At 39.3% G+C, this 25,309-nt stretch overlaps 4 protein-coding genes across 7 annotated transcripts in view; 2 read left to right on the forward strand and 2 right to left on the reverse strand.

The window, feature by feature from the left end:
* The window catches only part of LOC116671445 (integrin alpha-X), a 15,706-nt gene extending 9,457 nt beyond the window's left edge, over positions 1-6,249 (forward strand). For all 3 annotated transcript variants that reach the window (XM_032502741.1, XM_032502742.1, XM_032502743.1), the window contains 16 exons: positions 1,103-1,236; positions 1,453-1,595; positions 1,680-1,828; positions 1,959-2,084; positions 2,326-2,399; positions 3,203-3,344; positions 3,438-3,536; positions 3,626-3,705; positions 3,801-3,887; positions 3,984-4,053; positions 4,157-4,255; positions 4,382-4,462; positions 4,616-4,726; positions 4,893-5,006; positions 5,088-5,198; positions 5,386-6,249. In XM_032502741.1, coding sequence (XP_032358632.1) covers positions 1,103-1,236; positions 1,453-1,595; positions 1,680-1,828; positions 1,959-2,084; positions 2,326-2,399; positions 3,203-3,344; positions 3,438-3,536; positions 3,626-3,705; positions 3,801-3,887; positions 3,984-4,053; positions 4,157-4,255; positions 4,382-4,462; positions 4,616-4,726; positions 4,893-5,006; positions 5,088-5,198; positions 5,386-5,478 — 1,713 coding nt within the window. In that variant the 3' untranslated portion in view covers positions 5,479-6,249. The remainder of the gene's footprint in view (positions 1-1,102; positions 1,237-1,452; positions 1,596-1,679; positions 1,829-1,958; positions 2,085-2,325; positions 2,400-3,202; positions 3,345-3,437; positions 3,537-3,625; positions 3,706-3,800; positions 3,888-3,983; positions 4,054-4,156; positions 4,256-4,381; positions 4,463-4,615; positions 4,727-4,892; positions 5,007-5,087; positions 5,199-5,385) is intronic.
* Positions 6,250-10,568: 4,319 nt separating this feature from the next.
* Positions 10,569-12,443, reverse strand: vkorc1 (vitamin K epoxide reductase complex, subunit 1). Its single transcript, XM_032502061.1, has 3 exons — positions 12,134-12,443; positions 11,679-11,788; positions 10,569-10,942 (listed from the first exon to the last, which is right to left on the reverse strand). Exons 1-3 carry the CDS (start codon positions 12,301-12,303, stop codon positions 10,731-10,733), a joined length of 492 nt encoding a protein of 163 aa, XP_032357952.1. The 5' UTR covers positions 12,304-12,443; the 3' UTR covers positions 10,569-10,730.
* A 1,520-nt stretch (positions 12,444-13,963) lies between these two features.
* Positions 13,964-21,378, forward strand: mapk7 (mitogen-activated protein kinase 7). Of its 2 annotated transcripts, none has more exons than XM_032502057.1 (7): positions 13,964-14,177; positions 15,581-15,861; positions 16,389-16,554; positions 16,999-18,550; positions 18,636-19,751; positions 19,963-20,093; positions 21,116-21,378. In XM_032502057.1, exons 2-7 carry the CDS (start codon positions 15,585-15,587, stop codon positions 21,261-21,263), a joined length of 3,390 nt encoding a protein of 1,129 aa, XP_032357948.1. In that variant the 5' UTR covers positions 13,964-14,177; positions 15,581-15,584; the 3' UTR covers positions 21,264-21,378. The 2 variants fall into 2 exon arrangements, with proteins under 2 accessions (XP_032357948.1, XP_032357946.1); XM_032502055.1 differs by having other exon boundaries at positions 14,042-14,290; positions 16,999-18,548; positions 18,637-19,751.
* A 232-nt stretch (positions 21,379-21,610) lies between these two features.
* zgc:92313 (serine protease 33) lies at positions 21,611-25,067 on the reverse strand. The gene is made up of 6 exons (XM_032502058.1): positions 24,793-25,067; positions 24,519-24,631; positions 24,244-24,320; positions 23,490-23,761; positions 22,555-22,715; positions 21,611-22,335 (listed from the first exon to the last, which is right to left on the reverse strand). The coding sequence occupies exons 1-6, from the start codon at positions 24,836-24,838 to the stop codon at positions 22,081-22,083; spliced, it is 924 nt and encodes a 307-aa protein (XP_032357949.1). The 5' UTR covers positions 24,839-25,067; the 3' UTR covers positions 21,611-22,080.
* Positions 25,068-25,309: the final 242 nt, after the last annotated feature.

Consider the following 25,309-nt stretch of genomic DNA (forward strand, 5'->3'; position numbering starts at 1 on the left):
GTAATTAGCCTATGTCTATGTTATCTTCTTACATATACCTACTCTCTCCGTCTCGTCTGATTGGGAATGATTGAGATTTCTCTTGGCACAGCTACCAGAAGACTTACAACTTTTCAGACAAGTTGCACACGTTGACTACGTCTTCTGTGCAGTAACAGCTAGCCATCACCGGAAAAGTGCTTCTATTTTCCTTCACTGGATCACAACAGATGCCAACGGTGTTGGCCCATTTCTGTCTATGGTTGCATACAGTCCCTCAGCCTACTTTCGATGTATCATGAGCTTAACCCAACATGACATCATGTGCAAACATAAACGCTAACTTTCTTAGGCCAAGTTGCCTGTTATCTGTACGCATTTTGAGCTATGCGTGTATGTCTATAACCATACACGCCACTTGTTATCGCGAGAAGAAAGCGACGGATGAGTTAAGGAAACGTGACAGAAGGGTTGGGTTTAGAAAAACAAGAACGTGGTTAGCTTTAGTAAAAAAAAAAAAAAGAGACATGTGGGAAATGAAGGAAACATGAGCATGACACACGGGACACAATCCCTGGTCTCCTGGGTAAAAGTCCTGTATTTTACCCATCCACCACCCTGACCGACCTCCCTATGTGGATTTTTGCGCTTTCATACTAGCTACTGTCTACAGCGTAATATATAACGCAATGGAGGCCAAACGGCGTTGATAAACACGCTAAAAAGCGAGTATGCGTCTTGATAACATGCCAGTAATGGCATACAAATGGGCGTGTCATACATACGCCATTTTGTGAAATCAGTCTGCTTAACCGCGTAACATTATAACTGTCACTGTGTTATGAGCCAAAGCATTAAAAGTTTGTTGTAGCAACTGACATAATAACAATTTAGATTTATATATGTTTCCATCTGTTCAAAACCCAACCGAGATTCACTTGGTTTTTCCTTTTAGCTTAGAGTTGTTCTTTACTACGTTTACTTCATTCTTTGTTCTAATATATTTACATAGCTGCTGTATATATTTGCTGTTACAGGTAATTCATGACCATCAGATAAAAAAATTCTCGGATTCAGAAACAAACAGTTACTTTGATTAATTGAAATATTCTTATTTACATAGAGAATTGCTGGCTCTCAAGTCCGGTCAGGACTAAAGTTCTTTGGCATGTCGATCAGTCAGTCGTCTTTTGACCATAGTATGGACAATCTGCCTGACTTAGCTGTTGGTTCAAAGGGTGCAGTTGTCCTACTCAGGTAAGTCCAAGATAATCATCTATCTTACTTACATTACATATTACTCTCAAGTGTAATTCTACTACTATGACACTTTAGCTTTACTATATGTGCAGACCAGTCATTTAGTCTTTTTTTACTAATTTAGGACAGAACTCTTGACAAAAAATGCATCATATCAGACAGCTAAAATATATCACAATGCCAAGAATTATTTTCCTGCTCTGTACTTTGCAGATCAAAGCCTATAGTAATGGTAGAAGCTACGGTGTCATTCAGCCCAAACCAAATTTCTACTCAAAACTCAGACTGCACAAAAGCTTTGGAGACCACAGCTGATATCTGCTTTACCATGACCAGAAACTCTTACGTGGACCAAGGTACCCGATACTCACTGTCATTGCATTTAAATAATAATTTGTAGGTGTATGTGCATCAGTAACCTCTTTATGAATCTGTTCCAGCTAAAGCGATGATTAACTATACATTAACTCTGGATGCCAACCGCAAAAACAGCCGAGCTTACATTGTTGTGAAACAACGAGAGGTGAATGGCACAGTCAGTCTTCTTTTACAAAAGCCTGAATGCGCCAAGGTGAAATTCTTTGTTGAGGTGAGCTGTTAGACATTTACTGGAAAACCAGGACCTCTGTCAATTCAATGTTTGATGGCCATGTTGTGTTAGAGACCAACCCTCACAGTATAGACAACTAGCATTTCACAATAGCGCCTTCTTGTTTCAGGCCTGTCCAGAAGATGCTCTCAATGTACTTTCCAATGTACTCAGATTCACCTTTGACGGTTTTCCTTCCGCCCAAAATCTCCGTCCGAGTCTCGCCCTGCAGGCGCAGACAACAAGCTTTCATCCTGTAAGTAATCTCTAATGACCAACAAAGAACTTGCTAACACGACTTACACATGGCCTTCATTGTCTGTCCGAATATTACAGAACTAAAAAGAGTGGTTGTTCCGCTTCACTTTTTGTGAATTTAGTTTACACATTATACAATTGTAGTTTAATTTATTTGTTAGAGTATAGGCAGTCAGATTTTTAACTGCCATGCCTAGTCTTTCTGAAAAACATGTCTTACTTTATACTCTCTTCCACAGTTAGGGTTTGAAATCAACTGCGGCACGGACAACAAATGTGTAGATAATCTGAAAGTGGATTTCAACTTTACCAGGTGAGTAACTAAAGTGAAGCCAAGCTTAGGTGTGTGGTTAACAGAGTTTACACACTCTTGACCATCATGTTTTTTACTTCTATTCTTTAAGTTTGGCGGTTCAGCACAGGAGAGCAAAATGCACAGATAAATGCATCTTTTGGGGAAAAATGTAATATTATCATTGAGGAACTGTTGGATGGCACGTCACACGTATAGGGCTATGGTTCTAGGCTTGGAAATGTTGGCCTGTCCAGTCAGTTGGTACACATCTTGGTCCAGACTGAAAACTTAGACTTAACTATTAGATGGATTGCCGTGGAATTTGTTAAATATATTTATAATGTCCAGAGGATTAGTCTTTATGACTTAAGTGATCCTGTGAAGTTTTTCTTTTGAAATATCTCATCATCTTCACCAATACTATGTGGATTGGCAGTTTTGTACAGACATCCAAGGTTACCGGATACTGTAACTTAGACTTTAAACACTGTCTCTTTAGCACTACCTTGTGGCTTTTTTGATGAATTGTAAACACTTATGTAATCCCATTACTTTTTGACGAGTGCCATCATCAGGTCATTTTTTCCCCCTGTGTTTTGGTTTATGAGCAAATAATTGCAAAATGGATGGCATTCCCCTCAGCCTCTGCTGCCCTATAGTATGTATTTTGCTCTACAAAGCACATTTTAGCTTGCTAATACTGCTTCAGCTAAAGATGGCAAACAGGTTGACGTTAGCATTAAGCTAAGCCTTAGTCTAACAGATGGTTGTACACTATTTTTCCTATACCTTCACTTTTCTTTTTCCTCATAATCTGTCAGATCCTCAGAAGTTAAAGTGGGCATTGATGAACTGTTGGATGTCACCGTCTCGGTAGATAACAGCGAGGAAAACTCCTACAACAGTCATGTCATTCTCACATACCCAGTCGGCCTCTCCTATAGGAAGTTCACAATTCTGCAGGTAAGGCATCAGGATCAAGTCTGCTTCAATTAACATCTGGCCAGCTGCTCTATCAGCTAACATTCATATTTTTTTCATTTGTCTCAAATAAAGGGAAGAATTGAGTGCAACTCCTTGGACAGTGAAGATGGCTTAACACGAGGAAAGACAGACTGCACTGTTGACAAGCCTATTTTAAAGAGCAATACTAAGGTTGTTTTTTTGTATTGAAGGATGTTTTCTCACTGCTGCAGCGACAGAAGAAGCAATCTGAACTCTCTCTCTGGTTCATGTCATTTTAGGCTTTCTTCATTGTCTCCTATGGGATCTCCACCAATAGTCAACTTGACAGAACGATTTATGTCACTGCCAATGCTACCAGGTACTGCTCATCTGCCTGCAAAATAAGCACAACTATATGCAAATGTTCAATTAATCCTATTACCATTTGTACAAATGATTTCACCTTTCCTTTAGTGGGAATCAGGAGCACTCTAGTTCAAGCGTGCTCTACAAAAAGAAAGAGATTGATGTGAAGTATGGCATTTTTGCCACAATTGAAAGGTTTGTATATTTTTTAAACAAAAGAAACAACATATAAAGTTATAATATTTTTAATCTGAAAATTAAATTCATCAAATGTTTAATATCTCTATTTAGTTCCCTCAGCTACACCAATTTCTCTTTCGGAAAGAATAATTTGCAGAAACCATTTCAACAATCAATTGTGGTAAATTATAGTCTATAATATTTTAAAGTTCATTAACTTCACTTTAATGCTTATTATGTCTGTGTAACACGTCCCACCTTTTTCTGTTCTCCCCTTATCTTAGGTAACAAATGATATCAGAGCAGTAAATTACACTGTGGTGATAAAGGTGCCAGTGAAGCTCGGTGATAAAGACATCTGGGTGGATTCAAGCAGTTTGCGGGTAAAATATTTGGAAACTTGTGTCGTAACTGAACCACCTGGGATAGACAGATGAATGGATAGCCGTGGTTTTACGAAGACCACATCTGGTTCTCTGTTAAACTGACCTGAATCGGCTCCATTTCAGATTCCACACTGCCAAAGAGACAAAGATGAAGAACCTAAACAAACAGATTTTGTTGCTACGGTACAGAAAACTAAGGTAGTGGTAAGTATGCCTTAAACATCTACGAGTGATTACGAAGCTCAATTAGAGGGTTTGGCACGCACTCATGCAATCTATGTAACTAGTATTTTTTCATCCCACTGGAGTCTGCAGGCTTGATAACAGATTTTTCTGCTTTCTTTGAATTACCAACAGGACTGCTCTGTAGCCAGGTGCAGTGTGTTCAAGTGCAGTAAGTTCCTGGGAAGACTAGTTAGTGAAAAATACCAAATCTCTGCCAACATCAGTTCTGGATGGATAGAGCAGGTAATCAATGTATAATAATACTGAACAAACAAGTATTTTTGTTACAACTGGTCCTGACTATATTGTGGTAAAATATATCCCCAAATGATAATTATCTAAAGAAATTTAACAACACTAAAGATCAAATCAATATGCTCATCCCACTTCTCATTTTCCCCTCGCACAGATTGAACTTCGTAATGCCAAATTCCTCTTGACCAGCACAGGCAGTCTGGAGTATGACAGAACCCAGTACATCTTCTTTTCAACAGGGTCTAATAACAACACTCTGGTTAAAAAGGTAATTAAAAGTTATCTTTTACACATTTCTGCTTGAGAAGAGCTTGAAAGTGGACCCACATTCCAACATTTCACCTCTCAGATTGAAGCAGAGGTCGAAGTGTATCCTGAACCAAACTTCACTAAAGAGATAGTCGGAGGATCCCTGGGAGGCTTGGCTCTACTGGCTTTACTCACCGCTGGCCTGTACAAGGTGAGACACTCAATATTGTTTCCATTTATTATACAGCTTCAAAGAGGCAGTTAAGCTATTTTGATTGGGTGGGATTGTATGCCCCTATAAGCATTATATATTTTCAAATATTCTACAGTTATTCTATCATCTGGTTTGGTTCTTTTGTATTATGCATGTTTTTAACTTTCTTTTTTTGTACTCTTAGGCTGGATTTTTCAAGAGCAAATACAAGGAGATGATTAACAACGATGAAGCAGATCCAGGAGCTGATGGAGACCCAGTTACACCACTAGAATAAATGTAAAACCAGTGGGTGTCCCCCAGTCCCCTGGCTGTTTCCAGATAACCTGATGATTGCAAGTGATCGGTTCTAGTTCATCTGGACCATTTCTCAGAGTTTTAGACTTTTTATAACATTTAGCTATTTTCCGGAATGTGCAGGATTTATATGGAAGAAGTCCACTTTAGATTAATTTATCTAGAAAGCGTAGCTGTGTCTGAAATCACTCCCTTGTTCACTCATTCACTTTTTCCTATAACAGAGGTTCTAACCAGGAAGTCGAAACCACAACAAGAGATCACAAGTTGATTTCCTGGTGTACTGGTATAACTAAGTAAAAACTGGGCCCATAAAGTATTCAAATGGATGTCCGAGCAGGGGAAATGTCCGACATGCACCCTGGGATAAAGGACAGCAAATGTACATAGTAATACCCCTTAGATCATAGAACCTGAATAATTGACTTAATGGAGTCCAGTAAATTGACATTTTGGGGCACTAGAGTGTACATTTCCCAACAATTGTTTGTCAATTGGGGCACTTAAATAAAAAAAGGTGATGATTTGCACTATATAATACAGAGAGTGACTTCGGACACATACCATGTGGGACATTTTGCACCTAAACAGCCCATTGTTGGTCTACAATGAAACATTTCTGCTATCATATTTTTGCAAGCAATGTTTATTAGAATTGCTGTACGGTGAAAAGGCTGGATTCTTGTTTTCATCACATATTGTACTGTAAAAGTTGTAAGTGCAATTTTGATATATTCAAAATTCATGTAAAGAGTATTTTAAACTTCATCAATATGTATTATATGTATGTGATTAAAATTACTTTTCATTTCTCTAACAATTTAGGAAAATGTACCTTCAGACATGACTCATCCTATTTTTTATGTACAAAGACAACAGAGGTAAAAGGACATAGAAAAAATAACTTAGAAGTTAGTGAAATGCATTGTGAAAAAGACGCTTGCCTGTAATATTCACTTCATCATACTACAGTAAAACACCCTTTGTTGTTAAAAAATACAAACTTTGGAAGTGACCTGAGCATATTAATTGCATTTACAGAATGTTGGCTTGAGAAGAGTGTTTGAACATTTTAGTGCAATAAGGAACTACTTCAACCACCACGGTTACAACAGACCTAACACCCTGACAACAGAAGCAGTGAGGTAATAGGGACAGCAAAATAGAGAAATAAGGAAATTGAGAAACCGGCTTCCTTTCCTGTTGCAGCTGCTGCAGGAGATGGCATGCCACTCACTCTCTCCCTTAAGAAGGAGCTGAATCTTGAAGTTTTGGCAACAATCTGAACATCAGTACGGCCTGAATTACTTCCACTCATTGCTACAGCGGCCTCCTTGAACCTAGATGAGTCTGGCTTACACAGCAGAGGGCCGTCCTGATCCTCCGGCAAATAGGTGGACCTGTACAAAACCTGGCTTATCAGAGCTGATGTGGTAGTTGATCCAGGACTGGTACCTAGACCAGTCTTGGATCATGGAATGTTCATGGTTGTGTATTGGAGGGATTTTTCTGACCAACTTTAGCTAAAGAGAAAAATATTAGTTCAACATTTGTACATAATTAATAGTCATTAATTAGAAGTTATAAACTTACATAACTAACAACATATATATTTAAACAAGATATAAAATGATAATTAGGTATCTCGTAATTCTACAGCATATCTTTTAATTTTTAGTTCTACAATAATGTGGAGGGAAATGAGCTGTATTAATGAGTGGCTCCACCAGAGCCCACAGTGCAGCATGGTATGGAATAGAAATGGACGATTAAACCATTCTACACCTGTGCTCATCATTCTCCAGTATCACTAACCCAGTCAGGTACATTTTAGTTCCATCTTGTAACTTTGTACAAATTCCTTTGGAACTGTTATTTTGTCTTGACAAATTATCCAAATAACAACCAAATAAATGTATAAATCTCAGAAAAAAATATTCTTCAAGGGGATTTCCCTTTGTTATTGTAATAAATCTATATATATATATATATATATATATATATATATATATATATATATATATATATGCCTATTCATACACCTACCATTTAAAAACATACAGGTTTGTCATTGAAATCCTCACATCCAACATTTAGCCACTCTGTGTCAAAAATACTCAGCACTTCACCTTTATGAAGATGTCCATGTTCACAAAACAAGATTATAAAGCCTTAAAAGTCCCATTTACAGCCAGGTGGATACATTTGGAGTTTGTTTCTTGGCAGGCATCCCCTCATACAATATATTTAACAATTGTGCCAGCATCTGCAGCTCAACAAAGATGTAGGTTTAATGTAAGTGTGACTTACCTGTAGATAAAAGGCTCATCAAAGTCAATACGCACATCCACTTCCTTGAAGCCATTGTGTGCACGGTTCCAGTTTGTCACTATTTAAATGCCTGGTTTTGTATTACCTGTCTTGTGCCCCTCCCATGAGTCACCCCACATAACATCAAATAAACAAGAATAAATAAGTGAGACAGTTGTTCCTGTTGCTTAATTTTTGTGAAAAAGACTACAGCTGTTCAGTTAAATAATTTCATACATACAAAACGTAGAGACCTTTGTCCTAATGGTGAGTCCTTTCACTGTAAGATGAAAGCTGTCATGATGATAGCTGGCTAAATAATTGATTAAACATTAATACAATTTTTGATGTGATGTTGGAATTAAAGTTGATTAAGAGTATTGGTTATAATGATAGAGGACTGCCCCTCATAGTCTAAAAAAAAAGAGCTCAAAAGAACTCTATTGTTGCATAAATATTTTGGCTAAGAAACGCTCTAAGCATGATTTGGTCTCACAATTTTTCTTGTCTGAAATAGAGACACACTTACCTCATAACAACATTTGGGTTCTAGTCCAACATATGTCATATGGAACGGTGGGGATACACTCCAGAGTTGATCCTGACTCACTTGACGAAGTGACAGAAGAGAAAGGGAAATACAAAAAATTGTAATAAAATTGGGATTTATTATCATCACATACTAACATGTACTACTAAATACTAACTTCACGAATTTAAACCTTTTGCAATGGATGGTTAAATTAAACTCATATTAAACACAATGAATGAATGAAGTCCAGCATGTCTTACTTAATTTCCAGTGCTGGAAGATGTAACCTTAAAGCATACTAAAGTGCAAATATTGTTTTTGATCATCATTTTTAAAGCAGCCTTGTCATGGTGATGTGAGGGGTTAAACATAAACTGACTGAGTCACTGCTTATAAGGAACAATGCGATTTTGTGTAAGACTACTGTTGAGGAGGGAGCCCTTAGGAAAACATATCTAGGTTGAAGATATAATGGAATGACTCCAGTCAAAGAGGCAGAAAAAGGAGTTTTTATTCCTTATATCAGAATGACTTTGGCATCCATCTTGTGCGTGTGTGTGCGTGCGTGCGTGCGTGCGTGCGTGTGTGCGTGTGTGTGTGTGTAGGGTCTAAAATGTCAGAAAATAAACAATATAAGAAATCCCATTGTAATATTGTAATATCCAATGCAGTTTACCTAAATTGGCCAACATGTAACTCCTAATAATATCAGCACAACAAATTATTTGTATGTTGACTTATCAGAACATATTTTCCCATACTATAAATTAACACTCACATACTAAAAATACTATACATTAACTAATTATATACATTAACTCAACTAGGAATTGACAAAAGGATTATTTAGTTTAGTTTGGCTCTTTGTGACGCAAGTACGCAAGCTTTTAAATTTGAAAGGGGGTATTGTGAAACACGCTCGGGCAGCATTTACAGCCATTAATTCACTGCAAGTATCAAAAACTGTTCACTGTGCACTTCCTTTGCACTTTTATAAGATGCATTATCTTTTTTTTTTTTTGAAGCAATAGGTCTACTGTGTAGGCCTACTCTATACCAATCATCAAATTTCCCTTCGGGGACAATAAAGTACATCATAGCTTATCTTAAAATGCAATTAGGCCTACATTGTACTTTACTCATCTACAGTAATTGCTGCATCTGCAGCATTCATATGCAAGTTAAAGCATAACTCTCGCCAAAAAAGCGACCTAGGGTCTTTTTTGTGAATATATTCGAGTCAAACTTTCGTTTAAAAGCATATTTAGGACGGAAGCACCACTTTTAAGATCTACCACATTCTCGCTTTTCGAATAGGAGAGCTAGGGGCACTTTTATGCTAGTCTAACGGCAATATAACAGCACCACCGAAAGTCACATGAATCATTTTTACAATAAATTGTCATGTTAAAAATAATAACAGTATCTAACTGAACAGCAATTTGTACCTGTTAACAACAATAACAATAAGGTAAAAAAAAAAAAAACACTGCTGAGTGGACGGAAAAGGCTCCTGGATTAGTAAATCCTGGCTGTTGGCCTAGACAGGAGCAGGTTAGCTGCACAGAATAAATCTAATTTAGGTGCCTCTGCTTTTGTGAAGCAGATTCAAGGTTTAAGTCATCCACAATAACTGGGAAATCTCGGCTTAATCCGCTATCTAGGTTTTGTGAAATAGCCCTCTGGTCTAACAATCGATGAAAACTTAGCTAAAACAGAAGGATTTGTTGTGCCCCTCATCTTAAAGTTGGGGTAGGCCTATAACTATAAAATATCTAGCTATTCCTTTAGGCTGATGTATGGCTTACATTTGGTTAAAATGTGAAAATAAAGCAGAGTTTCACTTAAGGGGCTGTGTTATTTTTAGTTATACCTTTAATATAATTACTATAGCTACACCTGGCTGATGTAGCCACATTCACCATAACTGTGCATTTGGCTCTATCTCCTGGTTAGACTGGGTAATTGCATGTCTCTGTACTACTTTAGCATATACTAATTTACTAATAATTGTAATAATGTATACTGTATTGATCATCAGGGGGGAAATAACACTTTTAGATTTCTAGACTAATCATCCAATTTTTAAGGATTTTTGTTTGTCTTCACAATCCAGGTCTAAATCTGACCAAGACAAGAGACTCAAAAGTGTGTGATCAGCATTACAAATGCACATTTATAAACAAGGAAAGACTGTTGCTTTAGCAAGTTTCTCTAAAAATAAGTTGTATAGATCTTCTGATCTAATTCTGTTTCTCTGAAAAGTCTTTCAAGGTGTAAACAATGCATAAGTACTGTGGTAGAGAATAGTCTTTTTTTATTTTTTATTTTTTTTATTAGATCAAGCTTGGCTTCAGCTCCACACAAAAAAGGTGTTGAAGTATCACTTTCTATCCAGCCTTTTCCTTCATCGCTTCAATTGCTTTCCTACGTTTCAGGTTGGTGAAGAGCAACGCAAAGTTGACAATGTATGTTGACACACAGACCATGCAGAAATCCCCCAGAACAAAGGCAAGAATGGATGCAAGATAAAGAGAGCCGGCCACAGACACCCAGGAGGAGAAGACCAACAACATTGCTGCTTTTTTGGACAGAGACAGTCCTGCAATAAAGACAAACACAGAGGAATTCAATTATTCGATAAAATACATTACATCATGTTTAGGAAATCATGCACAACTGATATGCTTGTTACACAAAATAGAGTTACAATTGATACATCTGTGTAAAAAAGTTAGACTATAGCTCTTTATTATTTCACCAAAAATAATGCAATATTGAATTAAACAAAATTGTAGGCCCAGCCATGGTTAAACAAGATGCTGGATTGCAAGCAGTATTTATGAACAGAAGGCTATCTATTTTCCTAAAAGCACACAGAGCCCTGCACTAGGGCTGCACAATTAATCGTTTGTATCAAAATTGCAATATGGATTAGTGCAATATCCAGTCGCAGGGGAGGGGGGGGGGGGGGGGGGGGGGGGGGGGGGCAATATTTGTTAATGGCAAAATGTGTGTCAAACCATTCTGAATTATTGTTGTGCTGCAGAGACGTCCCGGCCTACAAATCATATTCTACAGACTAAAGGAAAAAAATCTTTGGTACAGATCCTCGCAAAAATCACACTAGAATAATTTTAATTTCTTTCAATGTGTTTCTTTCAATGTACAGTACATTTCAATGAAAATGGGAACGATACAAAAAGGATCATTACCTTGAATATTGTGAATCATATCGCAATTGCAATATCAGTCAAAACAATTGCAATGAGATATTTCCCTCATATCGTGCGGCCCTACACTGCACTGTACTTTGCAGAAGACAATGACAGACTAACCGAGGCCCATTTGCAGAGTGTAGAATATAATGCCAAGTACACTGTTGGGTTGGTTCAGATGGCTCTCTTTAGCAGCAAAGAACTGGACCAAGCCAAAACCACGTCCCCATCTGCAAAAAAAAGAAAGGAGGAAACTGTCAGAACACACATTACTGAAAAGAAGAAAAAAAAAATAGCCTCTATAATGGTTTAGACCTCCTGTAAAATAATCAGGCATGCACATTATTTAATTAAAACAGGAAAAGTTAAAAGAGAAATGTCCATCTTTGCTCTTCTGATTATGTAAAACAGTATCTGATTTGATGCACTTCTAGGATTTTAACACGTGGCAAATAAAGGGAGTATAAGGGAGCCTAGAAATAGGCTATTCAGATTTTACAAGCAGATCAGAACAAAGCAGGTATGAGGTATGCTGAGAAAACTAAATGAGGACTAAAAAAAAAAAATAGGCCTACCTGGAAGTAAAAACTTTGGAGCAGCTCACAGACTCTCCGAGGTCACACATCGCCCTGTAATCTGGGTTTCTCTCTCGGGACAGCTCGACGTGAAGTGCATACACAGACAAAAACAAACCGACAACGCAGAGAAATGTGCGCGCTTTTCTCTCCCATTTCGGCAACGCCATGTTTACTTCGGGACACGTACACTGATGACACAGTCAGATGGAGTTAAATAACTCTAAGTGGTTAAAAGATGAGGAGAAACTTCGGTTTCCTTCAGACTTGTCTAAATTGTCCTCCTTGCAGAGCCGGTGACGTGTCAGATTCTCACTTTTGATTGGTCTGGTGATTTTTGTCACGGCCTTTCATTGGACAGCCACGTACAGATGTTGGACAAGCCACAGGGGGGGGGGGGGGGGGGGGGGGGGGGGGGGGGGGGGGGGTTGCGGTGTACTTTGGTCTGGTTGGCCTGAGGGAAATCCGTGTAATCAGTCCACTTCAACAAGTACTAATACTACACTGTAATAATTTGTCAGAAGCACATTGCACCATGCATTCAAAATGTATTGGATGAGGGCGTCATTATACAGAAACGCCCACTTTTGGAATAACTGTCTTCAAATGTTTCATTTTGTTTTTACATTCAAACCTAGTTATTGATTAACCCTTTGGCTTTATGAATCCACATTTAAATGATAGCTTAATTCATTTTAAATCGTTTGTACATTTAGTCAAAACTGGTGTTATCAGCAGTAACAAATGAAATCTGCAGCAGGCTCATCTCATCTCATCTTATTTGTTGTTTGTTATCTGTGTATTTGTTTGTTTTTTTGCTCTTATTGTAGAAAATGCTGCTGCTGTGATAAGGGAATTTCCCCGCTGTGGGATGAATAAAGTATAATCTAATCTAATTCAAACCACATGTCGCTAATCATGCTAAACTCACCAAAATATGTCAGTTAATTCATATGTTTCATCTTTTTTTCCCCCTTCTTATAAAATAAGTCATACAAGTGATGCTAGCTAAACGCTTTGCGCGAAATTATGCAATGAGAACTTTTGCAACATTTTAAAAGAGAGAGATTGACAAAATGCCTTCATTTACACTTCTTTAGGAAGTAGAATGTACAGTACAGAAAGTGATGTCAAAACTCGTCAGATGTTTTTTAGATGAGTGGTAGCCTACACCAGTGACATGACACCAGGTGACAAACATTTTCATACAGTATTATCTAAAATATTTAGTTGGTATTTTATTTTGTTATGTTATTCACTTCATAAATGTGATTTGGTGTAAACATTGCATTTACCACGGTATTTAAACTTAAAACATGCTCTTAAACCTCCATACATGACCGTGGGGACAAGCAATTTTCTTGTTTTTGGAATTTTATATAATTTATCAAAACCATAAATTGTCTAATTGATAGCTTGAATAGGTATAACTATTCGAGGAATGCTATTGTCAAAAAAGTAAAATTAAATGTGACTACAAAGTATGATTAAAGTGTTTACTTTCTTCCAAGCCTGGTTGACAGAAAAGTGGGCGTTTGACTATCTCCATGATTACTGTCTATCTTTTCTTCCATTTTTCTTTTCTATCTATCTGCTCCAGTGTTTACAGCAACTAGTTGTTGGCCTTCAGCCTTCGTATTATAGCCGTAACATGCAGCAGAAGCAGCAGTTGTGCTACTAGCATACACTATTAGTGTATTATTTTACAAGTTGTTAGTTTAGTCCATCATACAGGCAAAGAGGTAAGTGAAGGTAGCCTACATTTGTCCCAATATGGCCCCTCCTAAAATGTATAAATTCTGGAAAACGGCGTCACCACCACCCAAAAAACAGAGACCCTACTGTCTGCCGTAATGTCCCGCCTCCCCTATATTCTCCACTTCTATTGGACGATATTTCGGACGTCGCCACACGTTGTTGGTCCGCCACATGGCACTCAAACCCAACACGGAACTGTACGAGGCTGCGACAGACCAAAACAAGAGATAGCCGTGCAACTGCGGGAGTAAAAACACGATAACGTATGTTGCGGGTTGTTTACAAGGTGAGAGTCTGTTCGGTCACTTAGAAACAGCTCCATATGTCTCACCGTTTGATAACATAAACCGAAAAAGACATGGGTTTACGGTTTACGTTCCTCGAAAACCTGAGCTTCAGGTAACTTACGTTAGCATACGCCCATGCGTCAAACAGTGGTCAAGGCTGCGTCTTTGTCATGTATTTGATTTATTTTAATCACGCTGTAGTACAGAAACTAGCGGTTCCTTAAAGATATCTCCGTGTAGGTTTGTTCTCTCTCTATAAACGGACTCCAACTGTAATCTAGAGCCGTCTTTGGACGGAGAACTACAGGTTTTGGCCACTTGACTGACAGGCCTAATGGATGAAAAGTTGCTGGACTGCGCGTTGGTTATGCCTTGTTGCACCTAACACCTCCGTTTAGCAATTTAACAATTCCCAAATCATCATCTTAATTCACCATTAAGTTGTATCTGTATAGCTGACTGACTTTTGGAGAAAGAGTCCTGAAGTGGCTCCTGGGGGACCGGGGCTCTAGCAGAGAAAGGGGTCTTTTCAGTGGAGTTAAACGTAGCTAGATACCAGGAAGTTCGCTTCCAAAGAAAAGGAAATATTACCCGTTTGATTAACATCAATGGCTTTCAGCTCTGGTCTTTTGGCTACAGATGATCACTGATTGTTTCATTGTAGCTGTCCAACGATTAAATGTTGCAGGGACTGACAAGCAGTCAGCAATGTACCAGTGTGCTTTTTTTTAAAGCAAATAACATGTTTCCCCACCCTTATCAGATAATACTGATATCTAGTTTGTAAGACTGTTGGTGTAGTTAAATGTGGTTAGGTTATTAAGAGTTTTGTGAAAGACACTGACACTTATTTCATGCTGCTACCAACCATTAATTAATCTGCCCATTTCCTCAAATAATTGCGTGTTGTGTCAATTTGTGTCAGAAAATAGCAAAGCCAAAACCTAAACATTTAACTTGTCTGTTATATTCAGTATACTATCAAAGTAGACAAAGAAAACAAACACATTTGAGAAGCTATTGTTTTGCCATGGTTTGGCATGTTTGATTGAAAAGTGATTTAAACAATTATGATTGTCTAAATATAACAGTTTAATTTTCTGTTTGAAAACCAAACAATCCACTAATGTTTCACTATTTATATTCTATTTAGGGCTGTATTTTAGTTCAACAGTTTTGTTTATTGACTTGACTTTTAGCAGAATTTTAAATGATCTTATGTATTAGATTATTATTATTTAGAAATGAATGAAATAAGTAATTTAATGCATAATGGTGCAACATGTCATTGCTTTGAACTTTGGGTTGATTATTCTTTTGCATACATTTGCCATTCTGTGATCACCATATTGAACATATCATTTAAATTAAATCTCACTTTGCCACTTTTGATTATTTACAGAAAAATGTCAACTGAGGAGGGAGGAGACGGAAAAAATGGTCAACCTGTGGCCATGTCGCCTGAAAGAATGGCCACTGACAAAAGCAGAGAAAACCAGAAGCAGCGTGAAGTTGAGGCAACAGGAGGCACCACAGACACCAGCACAACAGCTAAAAACCTGGCTTTGCTCAAAGCACACTCTCTGGATGTGAAGTTCGACGTCGGAGAGGAGTACGATGTTATCGAAACAATCGGCACAGGGGCCTATGGTGTCGTTTCGTCTGCTAGGAGAAGAGACAATGGTAGGGCTGATTTTAGGGCTGCGCAATATCTAATTGCGATTAATTTGGCTGATACTGCGATTGCCATATGATTCACAATATTTGGATGGTCATTGGATCTAATTTTCATTGAAAAGGATAACATTGAACAAAAATGTTTACAAAACGATTATAGTGTGATTTTTGCAAGAATCTGTACCAAACTAAATATTTTTTTCTTTAGTCTGTAGGGATACAATTTGTAGGCCAAACAACAATACATAATTCAAAATGGTTTGACACATTTTGCCATTATAGCCACGTTTTTATAATAATGTAATTATAATATTGCGCCCCTTGCGATTTGAACATTGCCCTAGTCCATATTGTGATATGGACACAATGTGATTAATTGTGCAGCCCTAGCTGATTTGATGAAAAAATAGCGCTTAACTAGTGGTGTGTGTACTCAATGCTTAAATGTGGAAATTCATTATCAGTTAACATTCAAACTCAGTTGTACACCCTGTCCTGACACTTTTTCATTGTATCTTATTCACATTTCACAGGCCAGCAGGTGGCGATAAAGAAGATCTCCAATGCTTTTGAAGTGTTGACAAATGCTAAACGCACTTTGCGAGAGCTGAAGATTCTCAAGCACTTCAAACATGACAATATTATAGCCATCAAAGACATCCTGCAGCCTAACCTTCCTCACTCTGCCTTCAAGTCTGTGTATGTACTTTTTATTTTCATGGTGCACAAGGTTTCTCCTTAGGCTTGAAATATCTGTACAACTCTTGCGTTTATTGATAAAGTTATTATCTGGAAAATGTCAAGATTTGGATTAAAGAATTTAATTAAATAAAAGGTTTAATTTTAGTCAACACATGTACTCAGAGGCTATGTTCACTTATATCTTTTGAGCATTCAGTAATATTAATAACCTAAATGTTCACGGATAATTACAAAAATGTTAACCTGGAAGTTTTTGAAATTAAAATTGTGTTCAATTCAAACGGAGAGGAAACCAAATCCCTTAAGTATTAGTTGATGTCAGTTAAAATTGTAGTAACAGGTTTGATAACTGAGACCCAATCCTATTAATCTATTAAGTTATACTTTACGGCTCAGTTGATGTCACAAATATTTCACTTTTTCCCCTTTCCTTGTGTCCAGGTATGTGGTGCTAGACCTGATGGAGAGTGACTTGCACCAGATCATACACTCTTCCCAGACGCTCACCTCAGAGCACACACGCTACTTTCTTTACCAGCTCCTCCGTGGCCTCAAGTATGTGCACTCTGCCAACGTAATCCACCGCGACCTGAAACCCTCCAACCTGCTAGTGAACGAAAACTGTGAGCTAAAAATTGGTGACTTTGGAATGGCAAGGGGTCTAAGTTCACACCCTGAGGAGTCTCATTCCTTCATGACTGAATATGTGGCAACTCGATGGTACCGTGCTCCTGAACTCCTGCTGTCTCTCAATCACTATAGCTTGGCCATTGACTTGTGGTCTGTGGGCTGCATCTTTGCAGAAATGTTGGGACGTAAGCAGCTGTTTCCTGGGAAGCACTACGTCCACCAGCTCACCCTCATTTTGGGTGTTTTAGGCACTCCTCCTGAGGGGTTGATTAGCACCATTAGGGCTGACAGAGTACGCTCCTATGTTCAGAGTCTTCCATCACGGTCTGCTGTGCCTTTGGCTAAACTGTACCCACAAGCTGAACCAGAGGCTTTGGACCTGCTGGTTGCCATGTTGCGGTTTGACCCTCGTGAGAGAATCTGTGTGACACAAGCACTGGAGCACCCTTACCTGTCTAAGTATCACGACCCCGACGATGAGCCAATTTGCGTGCCAGCTTTTGACTTTGAATTTGACAAGCTTCCGAAAAACAAGGAACAAATTAAAGAGGCAATTCTGATGGAGATTCAGGACTTTCATCAAAACAAACAGGGCTGTCGTCAAAGACTGCAGTTCAGGCCCTTGGCAAGGGCAAATGGCAGAGCTGCAGCACAAAGCAGTAACCAGTGTAATGCTCAGCCCTCCACTGTTCAGATGAGCAAATCAACACTAGTTCCAATGGCACAACACCCACAAGCAGCACAGTTACAGCAAAAGCAAGTGAGAGAAGTGAAATCTCAACAGCAACAAGATCACTCACCAGCACAAGGGAACAACACATATACAAACCAGATGCAAACTTTTAATAAGCCTGCGTCCCTGTTAGAAGTTTCCCCGTCTCAAGTAACCCATAATTTGCCCCTTCTTTCTAAAAGCGAAAGTGGCCCAGTTGATGTGGACATGCCCAGTGCCAACTCAGACAGTGGTCAGCCAGAGACTATAGATTTAACAACACCAGTGTCTAGTCAGGACAATCCATCAGAAACAATGAGAGACAGTGAGGTACAGGACCAGCTGACTGGAAGTCAGGCTCCTCTGACTCAGACCACCCAGAGCCAGTCCATGGCCCAGGCTCCCACCTCTATTCCTTCCATGCCAGCACAAACCATGACACCCCTACCCACCACTGTGCCTTCCCTTTGTCTCTCAGTGGCACAGGCCCAGTCACTGTCTCAGTCCCTTTCACAGTCACTGTCCAAGAATGCCAGGCCTCCTCCAGGTGCTGGAGAGGGAACCAGAAAAGAAGGAGCTATTTCAGAGGATACTAAAGCTGCACTTAAAGCGGCTCTATTGAAATCGGCTCTCAGAAATAAAGCCAGGGGTAAGTTCATTGTTTTCCATATCCACTTATATCATTTACATGCCATTTTTAGAAAGCCTTTTTTCAGAATTGCGTACCTTTATTGCAGACGGAGGTGCTTCTGCGTTGGGCATTGACGCTGGCACAGGAGGAGGTATGTTGTCCTCCCTGTCTTCTGTTCCAGATTTGCGTAGGCCTGTCACAGCCCAGGAGCGTCAACGCGAAAGAGAGGAGAAAAGAAGGAAGAGGCAGGAACGAGCAAGAGAGAGGGAGCGGAAAATGAAGGAAAAAGAGAAAAGAGAGGGAAAGCAGGGGGACTTGCTGGGTGGGGTTCTGCTGAGTGACGATGACAAAAGCCTTTTGCAACGTTGGACAAAAATGATGGACAGCCGCAATGAGAAATCTCAGACTCCTAATAACGATGGAGCAATGAGTAAAGACTGTACTGTGAACTTGCACAGGGGTGTAGCTATCAATGACAACACCCAAGAAGCACTGAACAATAACACTGGCAAGGAGGCCAGGAAGATTCAGTCTCATGAACAGGTAATCTCTCAAGTTAAACCTAACCAGCCAGGCGTGTTTCAGCCTCCCAGCCCCCAGCAACCATCATTACATTTCTCCATGAGCCAGAGGAAACCTTCAGCGGATATAGTTGTTGCTGTAAGCGGAGGGATGGATATAATGACAGTCACTAGTGGCTTTGTTAAGAACAACGTGCTCAAACCTCACAGTGAGAGAAACAAACTAAGTGGTTTTAACTGTTTGGGGAATTGGAACGGGCAGCAATTAGAGGCGAGGCCACCACAACAACCACAACCAAACAGAAAACTACAGCCTCAACCGTCAAGCTTTCTTCAGCCCCAGCTTCAACCTCAAACCCAGCATGACCCTCAATCTCAGTCGCAACTGCTGCCTCTAGAGAGTTTTTTGACAAAAGCTCCAACATTAACCACCAGACAGATAAACGGGAACGTGGATATTGGACACCAAAATAACCTCAACACTCACCCCAACCCCTCGATTGCAAGTGCTGGTCCGATGGAGAAGCTGTGTTCCTCTGTAGGAGAGAAATCTGGGCCACAGACCACAAATCATGTCTGTGGTCCTTTAGGGGTCCCTTCACAGCCTCATCCCAGCTTAGGATTCACAGATACTGGGCAGCAAGGGCCTTCCATTGCCCCTGACATCCATACAGTAACACTGCAACTCTCAAAGTCCCAGGTGTGTCTCAGGTTTCTTCTGCTGCGTTGTAAATATTGCAGCTAGCATATTACACGAGAGAATGAATATGTATTGACAGAGCACTGGTGTTATTTTCATTATAGATGCTACACAAAAACATTTTCTTCAGGTTTAAATGTCACAATCTTCTGCTTGCCTTAAACTGATACAGAGTTCCGTTGACCCAATGTTTCCCCTTTATTCGTGTCAGGTAGAGGATGTTTTACCCCCGGTGTTCTCGGTCACCCCTAAAGGCAGCGGGGCTGGGTACGGCGTGGGCTTTGACCTGGATGATCTTCTCAACCAGTCTCTCACAGATCTGCAACACTGTGACCGGGACAGGTATGGCCTAATACTGCTCTCACGGACAAACCAATGTCTAAAACTAGGGGGAAAAAAAACATGCTTTCTGATTAAGTTTTACCTATTTGTTTCAAAATAGTATCTGGTAATCCTTTAGATAAACATGGCTCTGCAGCTGCACAATAATTCCAGGTCCATGGCTAAAATTATATTAGACCTTACACAGCATTGTGCTTTACATTACCATTTAATTTGAAATGTTTTCACACATAAATTCAGCAAAATAATCAAATTCCAAGTGCTCACATGCCATGACTATGTGTACATTAAAAGCATAATTATTACCTAATCGCTGTAATTGTTCAAGTTGGATGATGCATGTCGAACCACCAAGTGCAAACACCAGATCTCACTTTAAAAAAAGCTACAGTATATGTAATGGACTTTCCAAAAAAAAAATGTATAGACTAACACAAAAGAAATCCCTCTCAATTATAACTTATGACCCAGTAGAGGTGTGTGTATCTGCTGAGGCTTGAGATGATTTGGGTCCGATATTAATTTTCTTAAAAACAAACTCATTGTCCATCATTAAGAAAACATTCAGAATCTATGAAAATGCAAACAATTTATTACAAAAGTTAAACTACTGGATACAAGATGTCTCCTACTTTGCTTAAAAAGTCACTTACATGCACGTACCAGAGATTTAAAGTTTCACACGGCACCATGATTAGCTTCCAAACTAGCAGTGATTCTCTTGTATATACATGCCATCAACTCAGATTTAAGGTGAGCTCCGAGAAACTTTCCCTTTTCAGCAGATGGAAGTTAAAAACAGCCTCCTAGTGTCAAACTCTGCACAGTATCAGTCTGCACAGTGAAGGTCAGACATTAGATTAGAGTAACAAGAAGCAAAACACACTTGAGGGTAGTGGACATTCATATATGTAGTTTTCAGGACAATTTTGACTTTTAGTGTTGGCACTTGCACTCTTTTGTTTGTATGCTATAAGAAGTCCACTCTTAATGCTTCCTGTATTATCTTTCTCTTTCATCAGTTATGATTCTGCCCCACTCTCGGCCTCCCTGTTATCTGACTGGAGCGAGGTGCACCGCATGACTCCAGCTGATCTGGAATCGCTGCAGCAGGAGTTGCAACTCGGCTCTCCCATGATCCTCTCTGATACCATTCCCCCTGATGCCTGAGCTTCCCTGTCTGGAATTTAAAACCAACACTTGGATTTTAGAAAATGTTAATGTTTTTTAGCATAAAACCTTGTGTGAAGACTTAATCAAATTAATTTAAAAGAACTTCTTTTTTTTTTTTTTAACTAGACACTACCAAGCGGTCTTTTTTACAGGTATGACATGCTGCGCTTTTTGTTTTTTTTTAAATAATAAAAGAAAATTGGCTTCACCTGTCTTTTTCTGGATATCAACTACAGTAAAAATGTGTAATTTTAACTGAGATCAAGTTGGTTCTTTGTGGGGAAAGGCATTTGAAAAAACTATTGAAATAACAAAAGGTTTAAATAATTTGCATTTCAGAAATGTGCACTACTAAATAAGGTAATATTATTGTTCCAAAAAACAAGTTTGTTATTTCAAAGGCAACAGCTTTCGTACTAACAATTGTAAGCAGTTGGAATACAGTGGGATATAGTAGAAGAAAGCTTTGAAAAGACAAGTTTTGATCAACACAATACATTTCCAAACTCAGCTATCAGTTGAACAGAGCACTGACTTGATTTTAAGAATCAAATTAATTTATTTCAAATACAGAACATTTCATTGATTAAGTTCATAATTTTGATTAAGATACAAACCTATTAAACATATTTTACTCTGAGATCATAATGCACAGTTATAGCTTAAAAAGGAAAGATTATATCACATTTCTTGTTCAATATATATGGCTTCATGTGCACATCAGATACTTTACCAGTTATACTATTCAGGATAACTTTGGATGGAAGTCAGACATAATTAATCTCCTTCATTTGAGCTGGTCGTCGGAAGTGTTCTACCTCTGAAGCAGGAACAGTAGAGAGGACAGACAACTGACCAACACGGCAGCCCCCCCACACCAGTTCTGATTTGCTCGGCCGTACAGCTCGATCTCCGATACCGTGTTTTTAATGAAGCTCGAGAAGGTGGTCAGTCTGGCATACACACCTGGCTGGTTTTGGTGAGCACAGCGAAGTCCAAAACTCACCACGCCAGCCTGCACCCAGGTCCCATTTTCCATCTGGCAGACAAGAGGCCCTCCTGAATCACCCTGAAAGGACAACACACAAAAAAAACAATTCACTCAGATTTCACCACTGGGAGGTATCGAAGTGCTCAAAAGGAAGGTCTTACAAACTAGACAGTGCATGAGTGCAGAAAAGTAGCAATCAACGTTATTTTTTTAATGCAGCTTCTTGTTTTGCTTGTGTGTCCTTGTGTGTTTTTGTGAATGTAAACACAGCAGCACAAACAGCTGATCCAACAGTACCTGGCAGGAGTCCTTGCCGCCCTTCTGGTATCCAGCACAGATCATGTCATACAGGATGTCCACCTTCTCTGTTGGGTTTGTCTGGTACATCTCCTGACACGAACTCTGGGAAATGATTGGCACCTCCACTTCCTGCAGAGTCCCGAGCCCTGCCAGAGGGACTGGGAAGAAAGAACAGAAGGAGTGTGAGACTTCTTAATTTCTGCAACTAAACAGGTGGTCAGAAAGCTGTTTTTGTTGCTACTACCTATATTTGCACTGAATTAAATTATTTACAAATCTTTGGTTCAATGCATATTGATCTACTAAAGCAATGGAATAGAATAAAATTGCCAATCATCATTAAAACCATATTACACTGATCGTTGTGGAGGAAACGTTTCTAGAACTGAAATCGATATAATAATGGCAATATATTACTATGGAAAATGTATGCAATAATACACATACAATTACAAATTGATGAGTGTGTTGCAATATCATGCATTGCATCAGGTAAGTGTGTGAAACACAAGCTTGATTAGAAGAATTAATTTGACAACATAAACTATATCCCGATTCCACTGAAAGTCAACAAACTTAGTTATACCATAAATATTTAAATAGTATAACCCAGTTACGGGCTGGTATCCATAACCCATCTGTTCCATGTTCTGCTAAAGAAAAACTGTAAATGATACCTATAGGAAACAAAGTACCTCACTCAAAATGTATTTCTGCCTACCGTGTACTTTGACACCTGGACCTACACTTTTTCCTATTTCTTTAAAATCCTTCAAATTCTTTTTTTTAATAAACATGGGCATGATCATTAATTTGCATGCCGGAGTCCAAGGAAAATAAAAGGGCATTTTAGAGACTTAAAAGATTAAAACTGCTGAATAAAAGTTATCTGTACACATGCTAAGATGATGAGAAGAATATAGAAGCATTACCATCATCGCGGGTGTTCCCCCAGCCCGTGACATGGCACATCATGCCACTTGGGAACAGGGTGCCAGAGCTTGGCAAGCAGATGGGACGGACAAATTCTGACCAGGTTACTGGTCTGGACAGCTGCACCAACGCCAAATCCTTCCCATTTTGAGGCTCACTGTAACCAGATGGGATCACCACCTGGCTCACACGACGCGATTCCATGTTCTTATTAAAGGAATTTAGCTGGTACCGGCCAATGTAGATGACGTAAGACCTCAGGTCGGATGGACTGAAAAAAGATGGAAGAATGCCGAATGACACCATTGAAATGGGCTTGATGTTTGCCATAATCTAGAAAGAATACAATGTTCCCCACATTTGCACTCACTTTATTAACACCATTTTGTCCTTAGACCGTTATCTAGTAAAACTTTATGAATCAAATGAAAGACCAACAGTCTGCAGGATTTGGGGATAGTTCTTGTCTATAAGACTTGGTGAGCAACTTTTGGATAAAAGTGGCAATTTGAAAGATACTATTAAATGTGATGGAGGCGTGTTTCCTGTAGGAGGTAAAGGACATTACACACATTTTGCTTAAAAAAACCACTGATTTTTTGGAAAGGCTTTAGCAAAACTTTAGCAGCCATTACCAAAAATTCCCATAAAATGACTCAGACGGCTTACAAAAGAGGCAAATAGTTTGTGGGTTGATGGTCAGCTGTGAGTTCACATGCAGATTTATAGCTGAGTGAAAACCTAGTTTCTTACTTGGGGAAACAATGAGCGGCCGATAGGACCCAGTTCTCTGTGATGATGGAGCCTCCACAGATATGACCATCCTCTGTCTGGAGGCCGAGGGGGGGGGGGGGGGGGGGGGGGGGGGGGGAGGAGAAAAACAGTGAGTCACCTCAGCATCATAAGCAAATCCCTCTCTCAGCAGGTCAGTTTGATAAACAAGACATAGACTGAACCACACAGATTACCTACAGGCAGAACAAATACAAAGAATACTACATGGCTAAAGGTTTTTCACAGGGACCTACCTGTATATCGACCTGCCACGGCCACTCGCCCTCTGCAGCGTCCATCCCACCCACAATCCTGTTCTCCGGCATGTGTGGTCGGCCACATTCTTGCGCGTAGGAAGCCAACATACCTAAATATAAACACAAATACATTAAGGACTGACTTATCGATGCAGCTGATTCTTACACTATGACAAATTCAGTCAACTGAATTACCTAAAGTCCACAGTTTGTTTTACATGAAGAAACAACAGACATGGCGACAGCAGTTGGACGACGCTTGCCTACTCACCTGTTACGCACCAAAAAATAGCATGGAGCTGTGGTTTCGGCGACATTTTGTGAGGTTTCGCGGCAAAACTGTTTCAGCAACTACTGCAGCGCCAACAACTGTCTCTAAAGTCAGGTCAATGTTTTTCTCTGTACCGTTACATCCACCTTTCTACTACTTCTTCTTCTATTGCGACGAAAACTCGAGCAGTAACCTACAAGAAAAAGTTAGCGTCGCCAAAATCCCCTAACGGTTCTTAACGAATACTGTTTCGAATGCGAAACCTCAACAGAGCTTCAATCACAAACAGATGGCTACCTGTGCACTCAACGATACCCAATCAAAACTCTGGTCTCGCCCACCTGATCCACCTGATCCACCTGAGCCAATGAAATGTAAGGAAGGCAAACGAGACAAATCCGATTCTTCTCCTAATTTGGTCACAGGTAAACTACAGTTTCAGGTTTTTTTGCTGAGTAAAATGGGTCCTTTGCACTGTTTCTGTCCGAGCAAATGTGCATTTTGTATTTTATGCAGC

This window comes from Etheostoma spectabile, chromosome 21 (assembly GCF_008692095.1).
Source record: "Etheostoma spectabile isolate EspeVRDwgs_2016 chromosome 21, UIUC_Espe_1.0, whole genome shotgun sequence".
NCBI lineage: Eukaryota > Metazoa > Chordata > Actinopteri > Perciformes > Percidae > Etheostoma > Etheostoma spectabile.